Below are 18,106 nucleotides of genomic sequence, written 5' to 3'. Positions count from 1 at the left end.
GAGCCTGCTTAGGATCCTCTCTCCCCGCTTCCCCTCCACCTGTGTGTATGTGTGTGTCTCTCTCTTTCTCCAAATAAAATATAAAATAAATAAAATAAAATAACATTAAATTTAATTAAATTTAAAAAGAGTCAAATGGTAGCCTTCATATATAAAATACAACTTAGGGAGACATAGATAGACAAATAGGGAAAGAAGGGAAAGATCTTCCTTAAATAGAATACCAACCGTTAAATACAGAAAAAATACTGGAGCTAGTTAATCATTATTTCTCCACCAGCATAGCAAAACTGAATTGGAGCAAGATTAATTTAACAAAGGCTAACACTAGCGAGTAAAAGCCCATGAGTAAAAAAACACTTAGATTGTATCAAGCTATCCCCATAAATTATTCATTAGTTACAAAAGAAAAATCAATACGCTTAGGGTGGAGAAATCTACCATAACACCTAAAGAAAAAGACTGATGTAATGACACCAATAATGTATATCCTAATGTGATACCTGAGAAAGATACATCACCTCTGTGATACTCCTGCCAGAAGTGCATGATCTGAATCTAATCATGAGGAAACATCAGACAAATCAAAAACTGAGTTACACTCTAAAAATTCTACAAACCTCAAAATGTCACTGTCATGAAAAAAACAAAAAACAAAAAACACAAAGACAAAAAGGGGCTGCAGAATTGTTCCAGATTAAAGCTAAGTAAAAAGACATGAAAGCAAAGTGTGATCCTAGACCAGAAAAAAAAAAAAAAAAAAAAACTGCAAAAAGGAAAATTACTGGTGCAATTGGTACCATTTGCAAAAGATGTATAGATTGCAGTACTGTATTCACATCAGATTAACTGATTTTAATGATTGCACCAAGTTTTTGTAAGAAAGTACCCTTGTTCCTAAAAGACCACAGTGAAGTACTTGGACTAAAGAGGCATGAGTCTGCAACTTACTCATATGTACATATCAGTGTGTGTGTGTGTGTGTGTGTGTGTGTGTGTATGTAGAAAGAATAATAAAGCAAATGTGACAAAAAATATTTTAGTGAATTTAGAAAGAGAAATTATGATAATTCTTTGTATTATTCTTTAATTCTTCTGTTAGCTTGAGTTACATCTTGCTCTTGGGTGAGACGCTAGGGCGAAGCAGAACCCATCCCAAGGAGACCCTTCTACAACATTTGTAAGTCAGCCAATCCCTGCTAATACACCTCTGATGATGAAGAATGTAGGCTGCCTGTGGATGCTCCTATACTGCCTCTACTTGAGAAAGGATTTTTAAGATAGATTGCGATAAATGTCACAGATATATTTAAAAAGGGGGTGGGGAATGCCTGGGTGGCTCAGCGGTTGAGCGTCTGCCTTTGGCTCAGGGTGTGTGTGATCCCAGATTCCCATATGGGGCTCCCTGCATGGAGCCTGCTTCTCCCTCTGCCTGTGTCTCTGCCTCTCTCTGTGTGTCTTTCATGAATTAATAAATAAAATACTTTAAAAAAAGGAGAAAAAAAAAGAATTGGAGCTAGAAAAACTAGATTCATGATAAAGAAGAATTTCCTTAAAAATGGGGCTCAAACTGGCCAAGGCTTGTAAAATGCCCCAGGGTGTCCTATTCCAGTCTATTTGGCCACTACACTCTTTATCACCTAGCTCTCCTGATCTGATGTCTCCTACTACAGCCCTGGCTCTGTCCTTCTTTCTTTAGTGCAGAAGTGGGGAAACCATTCAATCTTTATAATCCTATCCTAAAAAGAGTCTATACCAGAGTTTCCCAAAGTGCAGTAGTAAGCTAGCTCACATTAGGTAGGACTCACTCTACACTACTCATGTTGTTCAGTTAACCTTTGGAATAAATATTTATCTTTACAGATATTTCCAATATGTGGCAGGTGATGTGACCATTGATGGTAGTAATACAAATTCCTTTTAGGACATACTTATTTAGGTAAACAGAAAACGAGGCAATTTAAAGAAAAATGCTTAAGTAAATAATACGGCGGTTGCAAAAATAAAGGATGTGTAAACTACTGAGGTTTCAGGAAACACTGATGCTACGCATTTCACATTTTCAAAATTTGACTTCCAAAGCTAAAGAATTACACGACTATATTAATTACATGAAAATTCTTATGGAAAATAACTGGCTGAAGTCAGAGTTTCTTTTATAACAGTAAAGATAATATTTAGAAAGCACACTCATGCTTTTTTGAAATTATAGTGAAAACACAAAGATAATCTTGTAAAAGATAAGGTAAATTATCACTTTAACGTTTAGAAGAAAAGCAGTGTCTCAACATAAATATTTTAGGCCATGAAAAAGTCTGGAAAAAAATCTGAAGAGGAAAAAATGATGTAACTACTTAACCCCAAATATTTATTTATATCTTCCTGTGAAAACAAATATACTACTCTGATATAAGTTCTAGGGAAAATTTGTGAGGGCATATTTAAGCTACTTCGATTCTTAACAAATGATCTTATGGGATGAAAAATCCGACCTGCCTTTAAAGAAGAACCCCACGTTTGGTTCCCAAACACCAGGCCTTACCAAAGGCTGCTGCGGTTGCATCGCTTGGAGACCAAGGGTCTGACTCTGGGGCTGCGGGGTCTGCTGGGGCTGGGGGGGCTGCTGCATCTGCAAGGAAAAAAAGGATTAGACACTCAAACAGAGGGGGTAATACAGCTCAGTCTCCTCCCTCCCCCTATATACCTTGCATATAATTACCTTGCTGAACAAAAATGATAAACAGCTACCTCCTGCATCTTTGTCTTGACAAACATTATTCATCTTTCTTTCAAGGTAGGACCTAAATCTTGTCCCCTTGTAGGCTTCTTGGACCACATAACCCCAAGGAGCTCTTCCTTCCAAAGTCACAGTATTCACTGTCTATATTGCCCTCTGCTGTCCTGGAACATCTTTTTATACTTAGTGTTTTTTTTTTTTTAATTTTTATTTATTTATGATAGTCACAGAGAGAGAGAGAGAGAGAGAGAGAGAGAGGCAGAGACACAGGAAGAGGGAGAAGCAGGCTCCATGCACCGGGAGCCCGACGTGGGATTTGATCCCAGGTCTCCAGGATCGCGCCCTGGGCCAAAGGCAGACGCCAAACCGCTGCGTCACCCAGGGATCCCATACTTAGTGTTTTTAACACCTTTCGTGTTATTTGCTCTTGCATCTAATTTATCCTATCTTTTATACCAGCAGGTTGGAAACGGACTACGAAGTAATTACCTTTTTAGTCCCTATGGCATCTGGAGGAACTCCTGAAGATTAATTTTTTTTTTTAAAAGAACAATGTAGACTTCTTAAAGAAAGCAAAACAGGGAGAAGAAGAGGAGTAATTCTTGAAGATCAGAATTTTTTTTCTTTTAAGTAAGACGTGTATGTGAGAAGTTCTGGCAAAAATTACCAGCATAAAAACAAATTATGTCAGTGACCGAGTTGGCTTAAATAAAGAGCCCTTAGTAAACACTTCCATGTCACAGAAGAAATACAAACTACTCATCCACTATGTGGGACACAGAGGAGAGGAAAATATTAATAGGTGGTTGGTCTCAGTGACCTTCAACATTTCCTCCACCCACGAACTTCCTCTAGATAATGCCAGACTTCTTTTCATCTTCTGTATTTCCAACCTGGTTTGCATACTATCCCCCAAAATATTTGTCTTGTTTAGGGCAAGGTATTTCCCACAGGTGCCAATACTCATGAATATGGAATTCTAGCAAGAGGTCTGGGCAGGGTCCTTCCCAACTGGGCCAGTGCAAGTGGGACCAGAACCATAAGGATCGCAATATAAAGCCAATTCTTCATTTGGTTTTCTGTGAATTCTTCTAAGAAAAATCAACCTAACTTCGTAATTATCAATTTGTTCCTTTATGGTTGTAGTCAATCACAAAGAAAAGAGTAAGTATAATCCTTTTTTTTTTTTTTAAGGTTTAGATTTTCTTTTTTGTTGTTGTTCTTGTTTTTGGTCTTTCTAATATTTTATCTGAATTCAATTTGCCAACATATAACATCCAGTACTCATCCCATCAAGTGGAGTAAGTATAATCCTTAAGCAAAAGCAAAACCCTTTCCTTTATCTCCAGGGAATTTGTGGTAATGAAAAAAATTACCAGAAGGGCATATTACGCTACTCGGAATTAAAAAAAGAAAAAAAGGTACATATTAAAAAACAAACCAAAGGAAAAAAATACTTTCAAAATGTACAGCCTTGAAAAGGCAACAGAAGACAGGAAGTAGTAAATAACTAATGTAATAACTTTCCTCTGTGGTTTGGAAATGAGTAATTTAAAGCAGAGGGAAATATAAATATCAGTCCTATAAAGTTCTGAAACATACCCTCAGAATCTGAGATAAAATTACTTATGAAAATATCATAATATAATATTATAATTATTAATATTACCAAATGAGTGATTTACTTATAGTTTCTTATTGAACTCTTACTACACATTTAAGAGGTAGGTGCTATAATTATTTACATTTACTTATGACAAAACTAGGGATGACAGGGGTTCTTACCATGCTGGAGATAACAACTATACAGTGAGACTGAGCATTTGTAGGCTACACTTCCCCTAAACCAATTACTATGTTATCAATTTTGTGATATAACCTTTTTTTTTTCACCATTTAACAATTGAGGTGCAACTAATGACATCTTAGAACTAATGACATTTAATCATTACAGAACTTTTTTTTTTTTTTGGAGGATCTGTGTTGGCTTATGCCTATCCTGGAGGTACTGTCAACTAGAATTTTGGGGATCACACTGAATTCAGATTTCAAACCCACTTGAACTTGTGGTTCAAATAATGAGACAAGGTATTTTTTCTTCCCTCCAACCAGGGTCAAGGTTGAGACATGCATGTTACTTTACTGTCCCTTTATGCAGGACAGGTTTATTGAACTCATTCCAAGGGTATATTGGGTACCCCAGTTCTACTAGACTCCCCATTTTTGGTGGTGGTTTCTTTCTTTCTTAGTAACACATAAAATGACAGTGCATCTCAAGGTGAATTACTGAGAAGAGTTCACCATACAGACTTACCAGACAATATCCAAACAAATAACATAGGACAAACTTGCTAATAATGAACTTTACAAATGCCAACAGGTAAACATAAATAGCCTATATTCCCTAAATGAGTAAGTTAGAAGTAGAAATGTGTCCAGAGGAGGAATCCTTTGTCTAAGGTACTTAAATATTTACATCAAATAAATGACACTATGAAATATCCCACCTATCTCACTCCAACTTCACAGCTTAAATGGGACCAGAAGTGTCAGAGATACTGTTTTGGGTTCTAGACAGAGCTCTCTGGGAATCTGACGCAAGCTGGGGACAGCTCAATCTTGCTTCTGTTTGTTTTCAAACACATGTAAGAAATTTTGCATTCAAATTGCATGGCCTGTTGTTAAAGAGTGAGTGGGTGAGCTGATGTTTACACTATTAAGATAAAGGCAGCCAGTTACCCTCTCTCGAACCTCTGTCAAAGGGGAAAGACATTCTGCATAATGCACCCTCCTGCCCATGACCTGGGAAAAGCACCGAGAAAGAAGACTCTGGCCAAGTCGGAACTAAATTTCACCGGCTGAACTCCTAGTGTCAATCATGCTGGGGGTTCCTGAGAACTGGGTAATGAAAGCCTGAGTGCCTCTTATTTCTTAGGACTGCTGAGACCCCCCCCCTCCTGCGCTGCCCTCACCCCCAGCCACAGACCTGGAGGAGCCTCTGCTGCTGTCGAACCTGCGGCTGCCTGGGTCTCATCGGGTCCTGAGGCAGGGGCACCGACGGAAGGCTGGGATGCGTGGAAGTCAGCACCGCATCGATTCCTCCACCTACCAGAGGGCTCTGCTGAAGGGACTGATGATTCAGTCTGGTAAAAAAAAAAAAAAAATAACAACTTGGTTTCACACCCAGGCAAGCTGGCATATTTTTAATCAGTGCCACAGGCACATTATGTCCACACACACACACACACACACGCACACACACACACACACACAAACCAAAACCGTGTTCAGTATTCAGCTGTACAAAATTCACATGCAATAGAGACCAGTGATTAAAGATAATCTAGGTTCCCAGGGAGAGATGGAATCACTGGACAAGGGACAGCAAAGCGTGCTCAATACAAGGTAAAAATTGCAATCATGTTTAAATTACTTTAAAAAATAGTTTAGTAGTTTTTAAACAATAAGTGACACTACTTGAGCATTTATTCTGGAGAAGGCACAGTTTTATTAAGAGTCTGAAAAGTATTATTTCATTTACTCTCCATGGCAATCCTCTGAGGTCGGCAGTTTTATTATCCCCATTTTATTTATTTTAGACTTTTAATTGAAAGATAGTCAACATTTATATTTTGGACAGTGATTTAGAAATGAGAAACAGCTCAATTTTTTTTTTTCAAACACATATAAGAAATTCTGCATTCACATTGCATGGCCTGCAGTTAAACATGAGTGGGTGAGATTCAGCAATCCATTATGAAATGCTCACCACGGAAGGGGAGCTACCACGTGTAGCCTGCAAGGTTATCCCAATAGTCCTGACTATACCCCCTATGCTACACATTTTCATCCCTCTAACTTATTTTATAACTAGAAATCTGTACCTCACAATCCCCTCACTTATTTTGCCCCTCTCTTTGTTCTTTTCCCTTTGGCAACCACCAGTTTGTTCTCTGTAGGTCTTAGTATGTTTCTGCTTTTTATTTGTTTTCTTAGAGTCCACATCTTAAGTGGAATCTTATGGTATCTTTCTCTGACTGCCTTACTTCAATTAGCGTTATACTTTCTAGCTCTATCCGCATGATCATGAATGGTGAGAAATCATTCTTTTCACGGCTGAGTAATACCCATTCTATATATTAAGGGCATCTTCTTTTTCTATCATCCATTCATCTTTTGATGGACACTTGGGCTGCTACCATAGCTTGGCTATTGTAAATAATGCTACAATAGACATAGGGGTGACTTTGAATTAGTGTTTGTTTCTGTTTTCTCTGGAATACCCAGTAGTGGAATTACTGGATGGTCTTTTCTTTTCTTTTCTTTTCTTTTCTCTTTTCTTTTCTTTTTTTCTTTTCTTTCTTTCTTTTTCTTCTTTCTTCTTTTTTTTTCTTTCTCTCTCTCTCTTTTTTTTTTGGAAGCTCCACACTGTTTTCCATAGCAGCTGCACCAATTTACATCACTACCACCAGGCCACAAGTGTTCCCTTTTTCTCTACCTCCTTGCCAACACTTCTTGTTTCTTATCTTTTTGATATTAGCCATTCTTACTGATGAGAGGGGATAGCTCATTGTGGTTTATATTTGCATTTTGTTATTCCTATTTTAAAAATGAGAAAACAGAGAGCTAGAAATGACTTCCCAAAGTTAGGCAGGAAAGAGCACAGGTGGGATTGAACACCACAACTGTTGAGCTCTGAAGTTCAAGTCAATATGCTATGCTCCACTTAGAATAATAATACAATGCATGTTTCTCCAAATTTATTTATTTTCCCAAATGTGCTACCATCAACCATCCCAACCTGCCAGGCTCAAAGACTGACTGCCAACACATGGAAGCTAAGCTGCTGTCTGCTATAGTTAAAAATTTTGCATGAAACTTAGTTCTTTTAGACCTATGCTATCCAACAGAAGTTTCTACAATGCCTAAAATGTTCTACAGCTGTGCTGTCCATTAAGATAGCTACTGGCCTCCAAGACCAGCTATATCATTTCTGGATCCCAGTATGAAACAAAAATGCAAGGCTCCTTGACCAAAAACTAGTAGGATTTTCAAGATGGTGACAGCATATCATTAAATTAAGCACAGGAGCCTTCTAAACACAGGATACTGTGTGACTGCACGGGTCCCACATCTTCAAAGTGGGCTCTGCTTGGCTGCACGTGGTTACTAAACACTCAAAATGTGACTAGTGTGACTGACAAACGCAATTTTTAATTTAATCTTGATTAATCTCTAATTCAAATAGACACATGTGCCTGGTGGTAACCATACATCATGTCTATGAGATTCAATTACAGCAAGAACTGAGAATCTTTCATGATCCTCTTTTGCCAACCATACCTGAAAGCAGAAAAGGTGGAAACTAAAATAGAGCAAAACTCTTATGTGCACCACGCACACTGAGTATTAACAATGACATACTTTATGGCTCCAGTCCAAATATTCTAGTAAGACATTGCTAACAGTAACCAGTAATTTTTTCATATTAAGATATTTTTAGTCAAAAATCTTTTTAAAAGAACGGAAAACACTGGAGCTAACATACTGCATCTAAAATATTGCACTCATACTACGGCAGATGTGAGTTTAATTACAGGAGCCTTAAATGAAATAAACAAGATAGGGCATTGCTTATTTTGATCCCCTATCTGGATGCTACTAAAAATGAGATGACACAATGCAAATTATATGCAAATATGCAAGCTCATAAAAGTGATTATAAAGCACCATGCCCTAGACAATGCAGAACAAAGACAAGGCTTTGAGCGTCTACTATTGCAATCATTATTTCCACATGTATCACCTCTGAGAGCCAGTCAGGGGCTGCAGGTATGGCGATGCCTGCTGCTGAACATAGCCACTGGGCTGCTGCTGCATCTGTCTGAGTCTTTCCATTAGCGCCGGGTTGGAATGTGTGGCCGGATAGGTTCTGGAGTTATAGTTGGGAGACAAGACCACACCACCAGCCTGCTGCTGTGGGGTCTGCTGCAAAGGCATCTGCGTTCCATACATCGTATAGCCCTGGGGCATGGTCTGCAGGAGGGAACAAGAAGTCAATGTTTCAATTTACCACCAACTTTGCTATCACTAAGCTATATGGGGCAAAAACAAAGCCAGGAGGTGCTCCCTGAAAGTCACGGTTCCCCGGTTCCCCGAGGTTCTTAAAAGTCAACATAGGAGGAGGACTATTCTGGAGGCAAAAGGCTAGTGGGAAAGCTATCTAGATAAGGATGAACTATCTAGATAAGGATGCATCAGAAATTTCCATTTAAAAAAAAACACGGGGCACCTGCATGGCACAGTCAATTGAGCACCCAACTCTTTTTTTTTTCTTTTTAAGATTTTATTTATTTATTCATGGGCAGGGGGTGGGCAGGCAGAGACACAGGCAGAGGAAGAAGCAGGATCCCTACAGGGAGCCTGATGTGGGAATCAATCCTAGATCCCAGGATCACGCCCTGAGCAAAGGCAGGTGCTCAATGGCTGACCCACCTAGGGGTCCCAAGCATTCAACTCTTGGTTTCAGCTCAGGTTACCATCTCAGGGTTGTGAGACTGAGCCCTGCAATGGGCTCCCCACTCAGCATGGAGTCTGCTTGGGATTCTCTCTCCCTCTCCCCCCTTTGCCCCTCCCACTCGTTCACTCTCCCTTAATATATTAAAATAACAAAGAAACAAACAACCATGAATCCTCATTTGGTTAAGGGATCAGTTTTAGAATAAGTTGAGTACTTTGAGGGAAGGAAAGACAGGTTTCTGTATAGAACTAATCAGGCAAGCATCTATACCTTAAGCGCACAGATGACATCGATGTTCAACAGATCCAAAGCACCATTAATGTCATTTCCAAAATTAGAAAGAAAAGCTACCTATGTCCATTGTAAATCAAAATGATGGAGTATACTTTCCGGATATATGACTACACCTACACTTTGGATCTGATGAATTTGCCTGTAGTAACTAACCAGTTATTTAAAAAAGAAAAAAGAAAAAAGAAAAAAACAACTCACACCAACAAAACAAAAAAAGCCCCACCACACCAAAAAATAATACCTTAACTGGAAAGTAAGGGTGTAACTGGGGACTATTTGATACCCTCTAATCCTGGTTGGACTATAGCCCTTTTCAGCACTCTACCAATACTCTTGATTATTTAATTTTTCTATTCAATATTAATATGACTGCCTATTCCCCCTAAATCCTGACACCTAATGTAAACGAAAAACCTGAAGTTCTGCTGGGTGACTATCTGCAACTTATAGAATGGAATACTGATTTAAATAGAAGAGGCCTGCTCTTCAATCCGCAAAGAACCACATTCTAAGGTGGTTTAATGGCTCTGACTTCGAAGCCAGAGTAACGCATAATAAACTTCCAGCCAGCAGCATGCGTGGATCCAGCTGTGGGGCTCAGTGCCTGTAAGAACCAGTTGCAGATTGCCTTTTAGCTGTGGGCACAGTGCAAACTGTTAGGCCCTCTAGCACTCTTGCCACCATCTCCAGGCTCCTCATTATGAGAGGGACAGAGTAAAAGTATAAAGATGCAGAAACAACAAAATCATTAGAAAAAACAGCTCAAGAGTTGCATTATATTAAGGCAAGTCTATCATTTGCCGAGCGGCTACTACGGGTCTGGCATGATGCATGATGCTGGCTCCACAGGATGTCTTCCGTCCTCACATTGCTCATCTCTATTTTACAAAGAAGGAAACCAAGACACAGAATAACTCGCACAATGTTAACACAGCTAGTAAATTGCCAAGACATGGTCTGATTCTAAGGCCAATTAACCTTCTTATTCTAGCATGATTCCTCTTCAATCCTATCTTTTAATATGATAAGTTTGATCATGAATTACATTGTTATTCATTATAATAAGTACTCTGGGACTGTGAAGCATTTCAATACTTACCATCATCATCAGTAGAGAGCTTATTTGTATTTTTAATTCAAGAGCTTTCTGAAATGTTTTATGCTCTTTAAATTAGTGAATCTTAAGGCTTGTTCATCATCGGTAATGCTTTTTTTGAGATGTCAATTATAATCTATAAGTAGAGGTACTGAGTATGTTCTAGACCCCATAAGGAGCAAATATCCCATTTACTTAGTTGCCCACTTTAATTAAGGAACGTTAAAAATCCCTTGGCTCAAGTTGTGATCCCAGGGTCCTGGGAATCCAGTTCTACAGGGGGCTCCCTGCAGGGAGCCTGCTTCTCCCTCTGTCTGTGTCTCTGGCTCTCTCTGTGCATCTCTCATGAATAAATAATTAACATCTTAAAATAACAACAAAAACCCAGCAGCATCTACAAAGCAAAGCAAATGCAGGTACCTGTGCTTGCTGCAGCCCTGGATACTGGGGGAGCTGAGGGGAGGGCCGAGCTTGTGCAGCAAAGAGAGCAGCCTGGTCCCCTGGTGGCCCCTGGAAAACAAAGCCAAAGTGGACTCTTGATCATAACAGCAAGAACTTGATTTGCACTCCTGGCTAATTACCCGGATGACCCAACACACTAAATCTTATTAGATGCTTTACACACCTTGGAGATTTCCAAGCTGCATTAAATATAACTTCTCATCAATTTTCTATGTGTGTAGAGACTATTAAACTTATTTCTCCCTAAGACTATAGATGTTTCCAACAATAACACAGACATAAATACAAACCAAAATAATCAGTGGTCTACTTATGAGAGAGGCTCTGAGATAGCTTTCCCTGCATAGAAATGTCCCTCTAGACTGAAAGGCTCAGTAAGTCTCTAAGGGTGAAATCTGAAAACACAGAGCTGTACCATTCTGTTCCCATAAAAGAAAGAGAATATGTAGTATATACAAATTTCATGACTCTTTAATGAAGTTTCTTCATAGTGACCTAAAATTATCTATTTAATCATGTAGTCAAGAGATGAATTTGGTATCTCCCATGACTAATCTTCAATTAGAATACAATCGATAAAAATTTACATTAATAACAAATATAACTCTAATGAAGTACAAAATAAACCAATTAAAATCTGCTCACCAAGTCTTCGTTTAATGCATGTGTTGCCCTTTGAAAAATACATAAGAGCAGCTGTATGTGTTTTATGTTATGGTGCCAGAAGCTATTTCATGGAAGCTTGTGATAATCATCACAAAAAGAGGTCCAGCTTCCAACCATCCCTGGTCTTTTATAGGACTTAGTAATTATAAAGAATGGGGTTTATTCCAAAATATTTTCTATTGTTTTATAGAATAGATGTCCTCGTTTTTCAAAAGTGTTAAATTATATAAAAGCATTTAATGTGCTTGGAAAGTAGTGTAGACTTTTCTAACAGAGAGAACACACTTAATTTTAAAGGGTGAACACAACAATTATTAAATATCTATTCTACACCAGAGATTGGGCTTCTTGTTCTTACTCCCATTTTCTCACAAGAACTCTGCAAAGAGGGAGGATCAGCCCTACTCATTTTTCTTCAGAGAAAAGCCAGGCTTAAGGAGCTTAAGCTGCTTAGCAAGCTCACTGAGCTAGACCTGGCAAAGCCATTATCTGAACTTAGCCAGGGTTTCTTGCCGTTATAACAAGATGTCTCTCTCCATATGTAATATTAAAAATGGAAATATTTAAATCCTCATGTAGTGCTTATCCTTTAGTGACATACAGCCTCTAAAACTCTCTCTAATAAAAAAAAATGGAGAGAGGAATCTCTAGTAAGACTTGTTACTGAAATACCAAGACCAAATGTATATATTATATAGTAAAATCCTTTCTCTGATCTTCATATAAAATCAGTTGAGTGCATTTCTTAAGGTGACTGTCCATCCATACATGGGCCAAATGCAAGTTTCTGAGAGTGCGTATAATAGCTTCAACAAGAATCCCAATTTCCACAATAGGGTATCATAAAGATACTCTCAGCCTTTAGCTGATTAATCTAAGTGCAATTATGTCTGTATTTACTTGGGTCTAAGGAAAAGAGCCCCAACTCCTTCCATGAGAACTCACTCCATGGCAGTGTGGCCATCCGGAAACTACAACTATTTCCCCCTGAATATTTGAAAGGCTTTTGATCTTCCAAACACTGCCAAGGAGTCCTTAGGTCAATCACATCTTAAAATGCCACGCCTCAATCAGTGGTCTCTGACACATAGCATATCGTTTTGTGGGGACAAATATTTGCATATTATCATTTTTACAGAAAGGAAGAAAAATGAATTATTTATATGTGAGTTAAAATCCTTGAGATCCATAAGTAGTTTACAATTCTCACACTGTGTTTTGTCTTAGAGGGAAACAAGATGTGTATGTGACAGCTGCACAGGTGCAGAAAGACAGATCTTTTCAAACTCGTCACTCTACCTTTGCTTACTGAAGCACCCTATGAAAGGAACCATGACTTACACATGGAGAAAACTAGAATACTAATAAGGTAAATATCTGAGTTACAGGGCAACACTCTTATTGCCAAGTAAAAGTTGAGACCATGGACATTTAAGAAATAAGAAATATGAATTTAAAAGTACTCTACATAAAAAGAAATTTACAAAATTAACATTTAAAGAAAAACTAACTTTCAAAGAAACAGAGAAAAGGTTAAGAAATCTCAAATATAGTTTTTACACTGTAATATTCATGCATTCTCTGTCAATCATTTTTGTTTAAAGGTAAACTATTTATTTATAAACATACTACGTTCCCTCCTACCACCAATTTTTCCTGACTTACTACTTAAGTACAGTGGGTAGCAATTCAGATATGCAATATTCTTCCTGGGAAAAATCAAACACTCCAAGCTGGCCAGTAGTCCCCATGTGCTCTAGCTTTATCATCAAGTTTCTTTGAATGAAAAATATCACAGTCTCTCCCACAAAACTCAAATGCTCTACTTTTGCCTCAGAAAAATGCTAGAAACACATTATACCAATTTATACAAATAGCTGAATTATTTGAATAAAGGATGAATAAGAAAAGTTCTTTAGGGACGTGACTTTATAAATGCTGACCAAGGACCACAATGTGGGATAAGCAAGGATACTAAAGACTAAGATTTAGTAAGTTTCTTAATGATGGCAGTGGTTTTGCTGCATTAAATCTGGAAGAGACTATATAATGTATCATTCAAACTGGGACAGGCCAGGACAAGAGATGCAAAGTGGAACCATCCATGCCCAGCAAATTAGGACATGTGGTCAACTTGATTACACATAATTCATTTATCTGTAATTTTCTGAAAACTTTCTAAGATTTCATTTATGTGTAAGCAGTTTCGAGCATGGTGTTTGGCACATAGTAAGTACTCAATAAATATTGAGAAAATCTAAGATTCAATTTGGTTTTATTTGTTAACCAAGAGTTCCAGAAGTAAATTGGAATTTATACTTCAGCATAGTTTACCAAGTGCTTTCCAATTGCCCCATATTTTTCAGCATACTCTTTTGTTTTGAAAATACAATTTTAATTTTTAGCACCTATCACTCTAATGGTTATTTGTACCTGCATTAACATCTGCAAAGTAGCTGAATTTCCCCCCTTATCCTGCTTAACGGAGACAATCAAAGGTAACATTAACTTCTTATTTTTATGTGTGCAAAAGGATAATAACTCAGGAGGCTGGTTTTTGACCAAATATTTGTACCTATCTAGCTGCCATTTGAATTTGAGCACATGCCTAGAAGAGAAAATAAGACGTGTCTGTGCCCCTGCTCAAGGTCCCATGGCTCAGATACCTGACTTACACATGCTGAAGGAATAAGCCACAGTTAACTGGGAAGTTTTGGCAACCACATAGACTCTACATTGTTACCGGAGGTAAATTCCTACATGTGGTCTCTCTTGTTTGTTTCTATGCACTTTGCTTTGGGCTTGCCTCTATATAGGAAACATAACTCCACCGCATTTTTTTAAAACTTCCACTTTCTAAAAACTTAGGAAACTGTGCTATTTAATGAGGACCCATTCTTCCTGGCCTTCGTAAGAACAATTCTCTCTTACTGCTTTATCTGTAATCAGACAAGTGAAGTATCTGAACCCAAAGAGATGGGGATTCAAAAGGCTTTTGCATAATTTGAAATACATGCATCCAGTAAGTTTAAAATTCTTGATAAATCATCCTCAAACAATTTTCATTCCTCTGGGTCTTGTTCTCTTCATTTAGCGATTACTCCCCCTCAGTCAACTGGAAAAAAAAAATGTGAAGATCTCTTTCTACAAGAGAATTAGTTATGCCTCCAACTAGCTGACAGCCTGACAATCAGCATTTCAGGGTCCAGGATTTTCTATTCACTCAGTTGACTAGCAATGAATTTTTGAAATCCCTATTTAGTAACTTTTCAATGGTGTTTTAGTGTCTCAAGCACAGAAGCAAACCATACCCTAAAAAACCGTGGCCAGATTTTGTGACTTTGTTTCTGATAATGCTGATTTAAGGGAAAAAAAATCCCCCAGTAAAAATCAGTGGGTAATGTTATATGAGTCACCTAGCAAAAAGGGTTTTATTTGTGACTATTCATTTGGAAGGTACTGAGTAATGGTGCCCAAGGCTAAAATGACACGTGGTGTGAACCAGAAACTGTTGTCATCACATCATACTGGTATATTTTGATTGCAAGTAATAGACACAGAGAAAATTCTATAAATATAAGAGGTCCAGTTGACCACCTATGCTTGATTCTTTTAAAATGCTTTTATATAAAATATAACTTGGTTGGGAATCAATTAACAGTAACATTAATGGCTGAAACAAACTGATTCATTCTAAAATAAACACCTCACACAATAATGAATTTTTACAAATTACTCTTAATAACGTGTCCATAAGTGATGAATATATGACTGGTTGAGAATATACACACTTACTACATTCTTAATAATGGAGAAAATTAAAGGAAAATAAGAATGGTGAAAAGGACAGCAAAGGTATATACATACATTTCCATTAATTTGAATGAATATAAAAAGCATAAAAACCTTATGACTTTAAACACTTGTTCGATAAACACTTGTTCTTTTAAAAAATCAATGACTGATGCAAATTCTATTTTATCAAATTTACATTATCATCTAAACAAAATGCCCAACAGCAAACATAAGCTATCTCCAAAATATTTTTTAATTTGATAAACTTTATTCAAGTTTTTAAATAAAAACCTCACCTGCTCTCTGTGCACCACAAAGTGTCAAGAAAAATTAATAGAAAAATTGATTATTTTCAGAAGTCCCCAAACTTTTCTTATCTGAATAACTATTAAAGAAATTGCCCACATGACAAGTATTTAATAACCTAAATATCTTCAAAAATTGAACACGCAATTACGGACATTTTCACCAACGTACAGAAAACGTTACCCATTAAAATTGGCAGTGAAACAAGTTGACTTACATTCACATCTGAGATGTGTGCTCTTTTTTATTCTAATGCTTCTTGGGTTTATGTTGTGGGTTGGCTACCTGATACAGAAACCTATAAGTAATTTAATGCAAAACATGCATTCTTAGCTAGCCCAGGCAAAGCAAAAGAGGTGAAGTCTTATGACATGCATGCACAAGACCTACGCTCAAAAAAAACATCTTCTCCGTCCCGGAAAGAAAAGAGAGATGATGCGTTCTGTTGAGAATTTCAGAATAGCCAGTGAGTGAGTGGGATGTGATGAGAAGGGTGTATTTCATAACCACAGTTGGCATTATCTTGCACTGGCCTATGAATCAGCATGCCATGCGTTCCTCTGCTAATGATGTAAATTACCACAAAGGGAAGCAAGAGCTCAGGAATAGATGGGTTCAAAACTGGAACTGAGATGAAGGTGCAGGAACTGGTATATGTTCCCAAGCCCAGGCCATGAATGTCCATTGGTTTCTATACCGTACACATAAATGATGAAAATCATGAGGCAATCAAAGGGAAAAACTTTCAGAAATAAATCCCATCAAATTGAACATGGTCGATGCATTCATGATTCTGTGTTACAGTCTCAAACGTAAACCAAGTGAATTACAGTGAAATGAAGACTATAAGTTTTACCAGCTATAGAAGAATAACCCGCTTCTCACTTTGATGTTCAAAGAGTAATGCTCTAAAAATTTACTTAAAAAAAAAAAAAAAAAAAGAAAAGAAAAGAAAAAGGAATGACAGCAGGGGTGTTACCATTATGTTGTCAAAGTCTTCCAGAAGGGAGACAGCAGAGTTACAGAAGTCCTACAGAAAGGGGACAGCAAGAAAACGGCAGACAATACAGATAAGATTTTTTTTAGCCTAATGATGTAGGTAGCCACAATACATACGAAATAGTTCATTTTAAAACAATGTTTCAGGGAGTCAAGACTGAAAAACCCAGGCCCTACAGAGGCTTCATTAATTCATACACCAAATGACATCACTATAGACTGGACATATATGGTAATATTCATGTAACAGGAGAGCAGAACCCAGAAGTTAAATGGTGACATAAAAGAAGTAGGGGCGCTATCAGACAGACACCTGCTGTACCTAAGGGATGTTGGGACTCCACAGTGAGCAACAGGCTGTCAGAGTCCTCCTCGCCTACCGCCAGTAGGACTGCACAGGACATGCGGGGCACATTAAACACACAAGACATTAAGTGAACAAGTCTGCGGGTCATATATTGTTGGAGGATATATAATTAGATAGCTCCATCCTAAGTGCAGGTGAAAACTGGGCATTCTGTTAACCACACATTCAATCAACCAAACGGCCAACAGATAGTTATAAGGCCACCAGTGTCTACAAACTGACAGGGAATCTGATTTAGAAAAAGCTAATGAGATATTAAAAATTTTCAGCTCACTGAGTTTTATAGAGATAAGGCAAAGGATTATCAACCATCATAAAAAACTTCTTATTATACTAAGGACTAAAAATTATAGGAAAAAATTTCCCAAGCAAAATATCTCTTCTCACTGTTTTTGGTGTAGGTACATAATTCACTGCATCCATACATTTGTATTTGGATCTGACAACCATCTTTGTCCACTCTTTTCCACCCCCTACTCTTCTCTCCTCTCTCCTAAAAATTAAGCTGTACGTTATTTTCTAGACATTAGGTGCCTAATTTCAGCAAATGAAATTAACATCTTTCTCATCATTCAAGTAGATAGAGACATGCCCAATATTAGTAAGCAAAGCACTCATTTCCTTGGACACGATGGATTTCCATCCAAGGAACAAAATGATAGCGTTCATGACATATTTACTAGTTTAGGGGTTTTCTCCAAAGTTCATTTTTGCTACTGACACGTATTTAAATAATATTGTTTGAGTGAATGCATTAAAGGTAATTGTCAAAATTCAAGATGTGTTTCAATGAGGCTATTCTGCTCACCTTTAGCAAATAAGAATAAAATCATTGTGAAATACACTCAAATTATACTATCAGGG

General features: G+C 37.6%; 1 protein-coding gene across 1 annotated transcript in view; it reads right to left on the bottom strand.

Moving 5' to 3' along the window:
* Positions 1–18,106, bottom strand: part of MED12L (mediator complex subunit 12L) — a 325,697-nt gene that overhangs the window by 16,588 nt on the left and 291,003 nt on the right. Inside the window, exons 40-43 of the mRNA XM_041734039.1 lie at positions 11,068–11,157; positions 8,544–8,773; positions 5,724–5,880; positions 2,543–2,629 (exon numbers count right to left, since the gene is read on the bottom strand). Of these exons, the coding sequence (XP_041589973.1) occupies positions 2,543–2,629; positions 5,724–5,880; positions 8,544–8,773; positions 11,068–11,157 (564 nt within the window). The remainder of the gene's footprint in view (positions 1–2,542; positions 2,630–5,723; positions 5,881–8,543; positions 8,774–11,067; positions 11,158–18,106) is intronic.

This window comes from Vulpes lagopus, chromosome 19 (assembly GCF_018345385.1).
Source record: "Vulpes lagopus strain Blue_001 chromosome 19, ASM1834538v1, whole genome shotgun sequence".
Taxonomy (NCBI): Eukaryota; Metazoa; Chordata; class Mammalia; order Carnivora; family Canidae; genus Vulpes; species Vulpes lagopus.
This window is presented reverse-complemented; position numbering and strand designations above follow the sequence as displayed.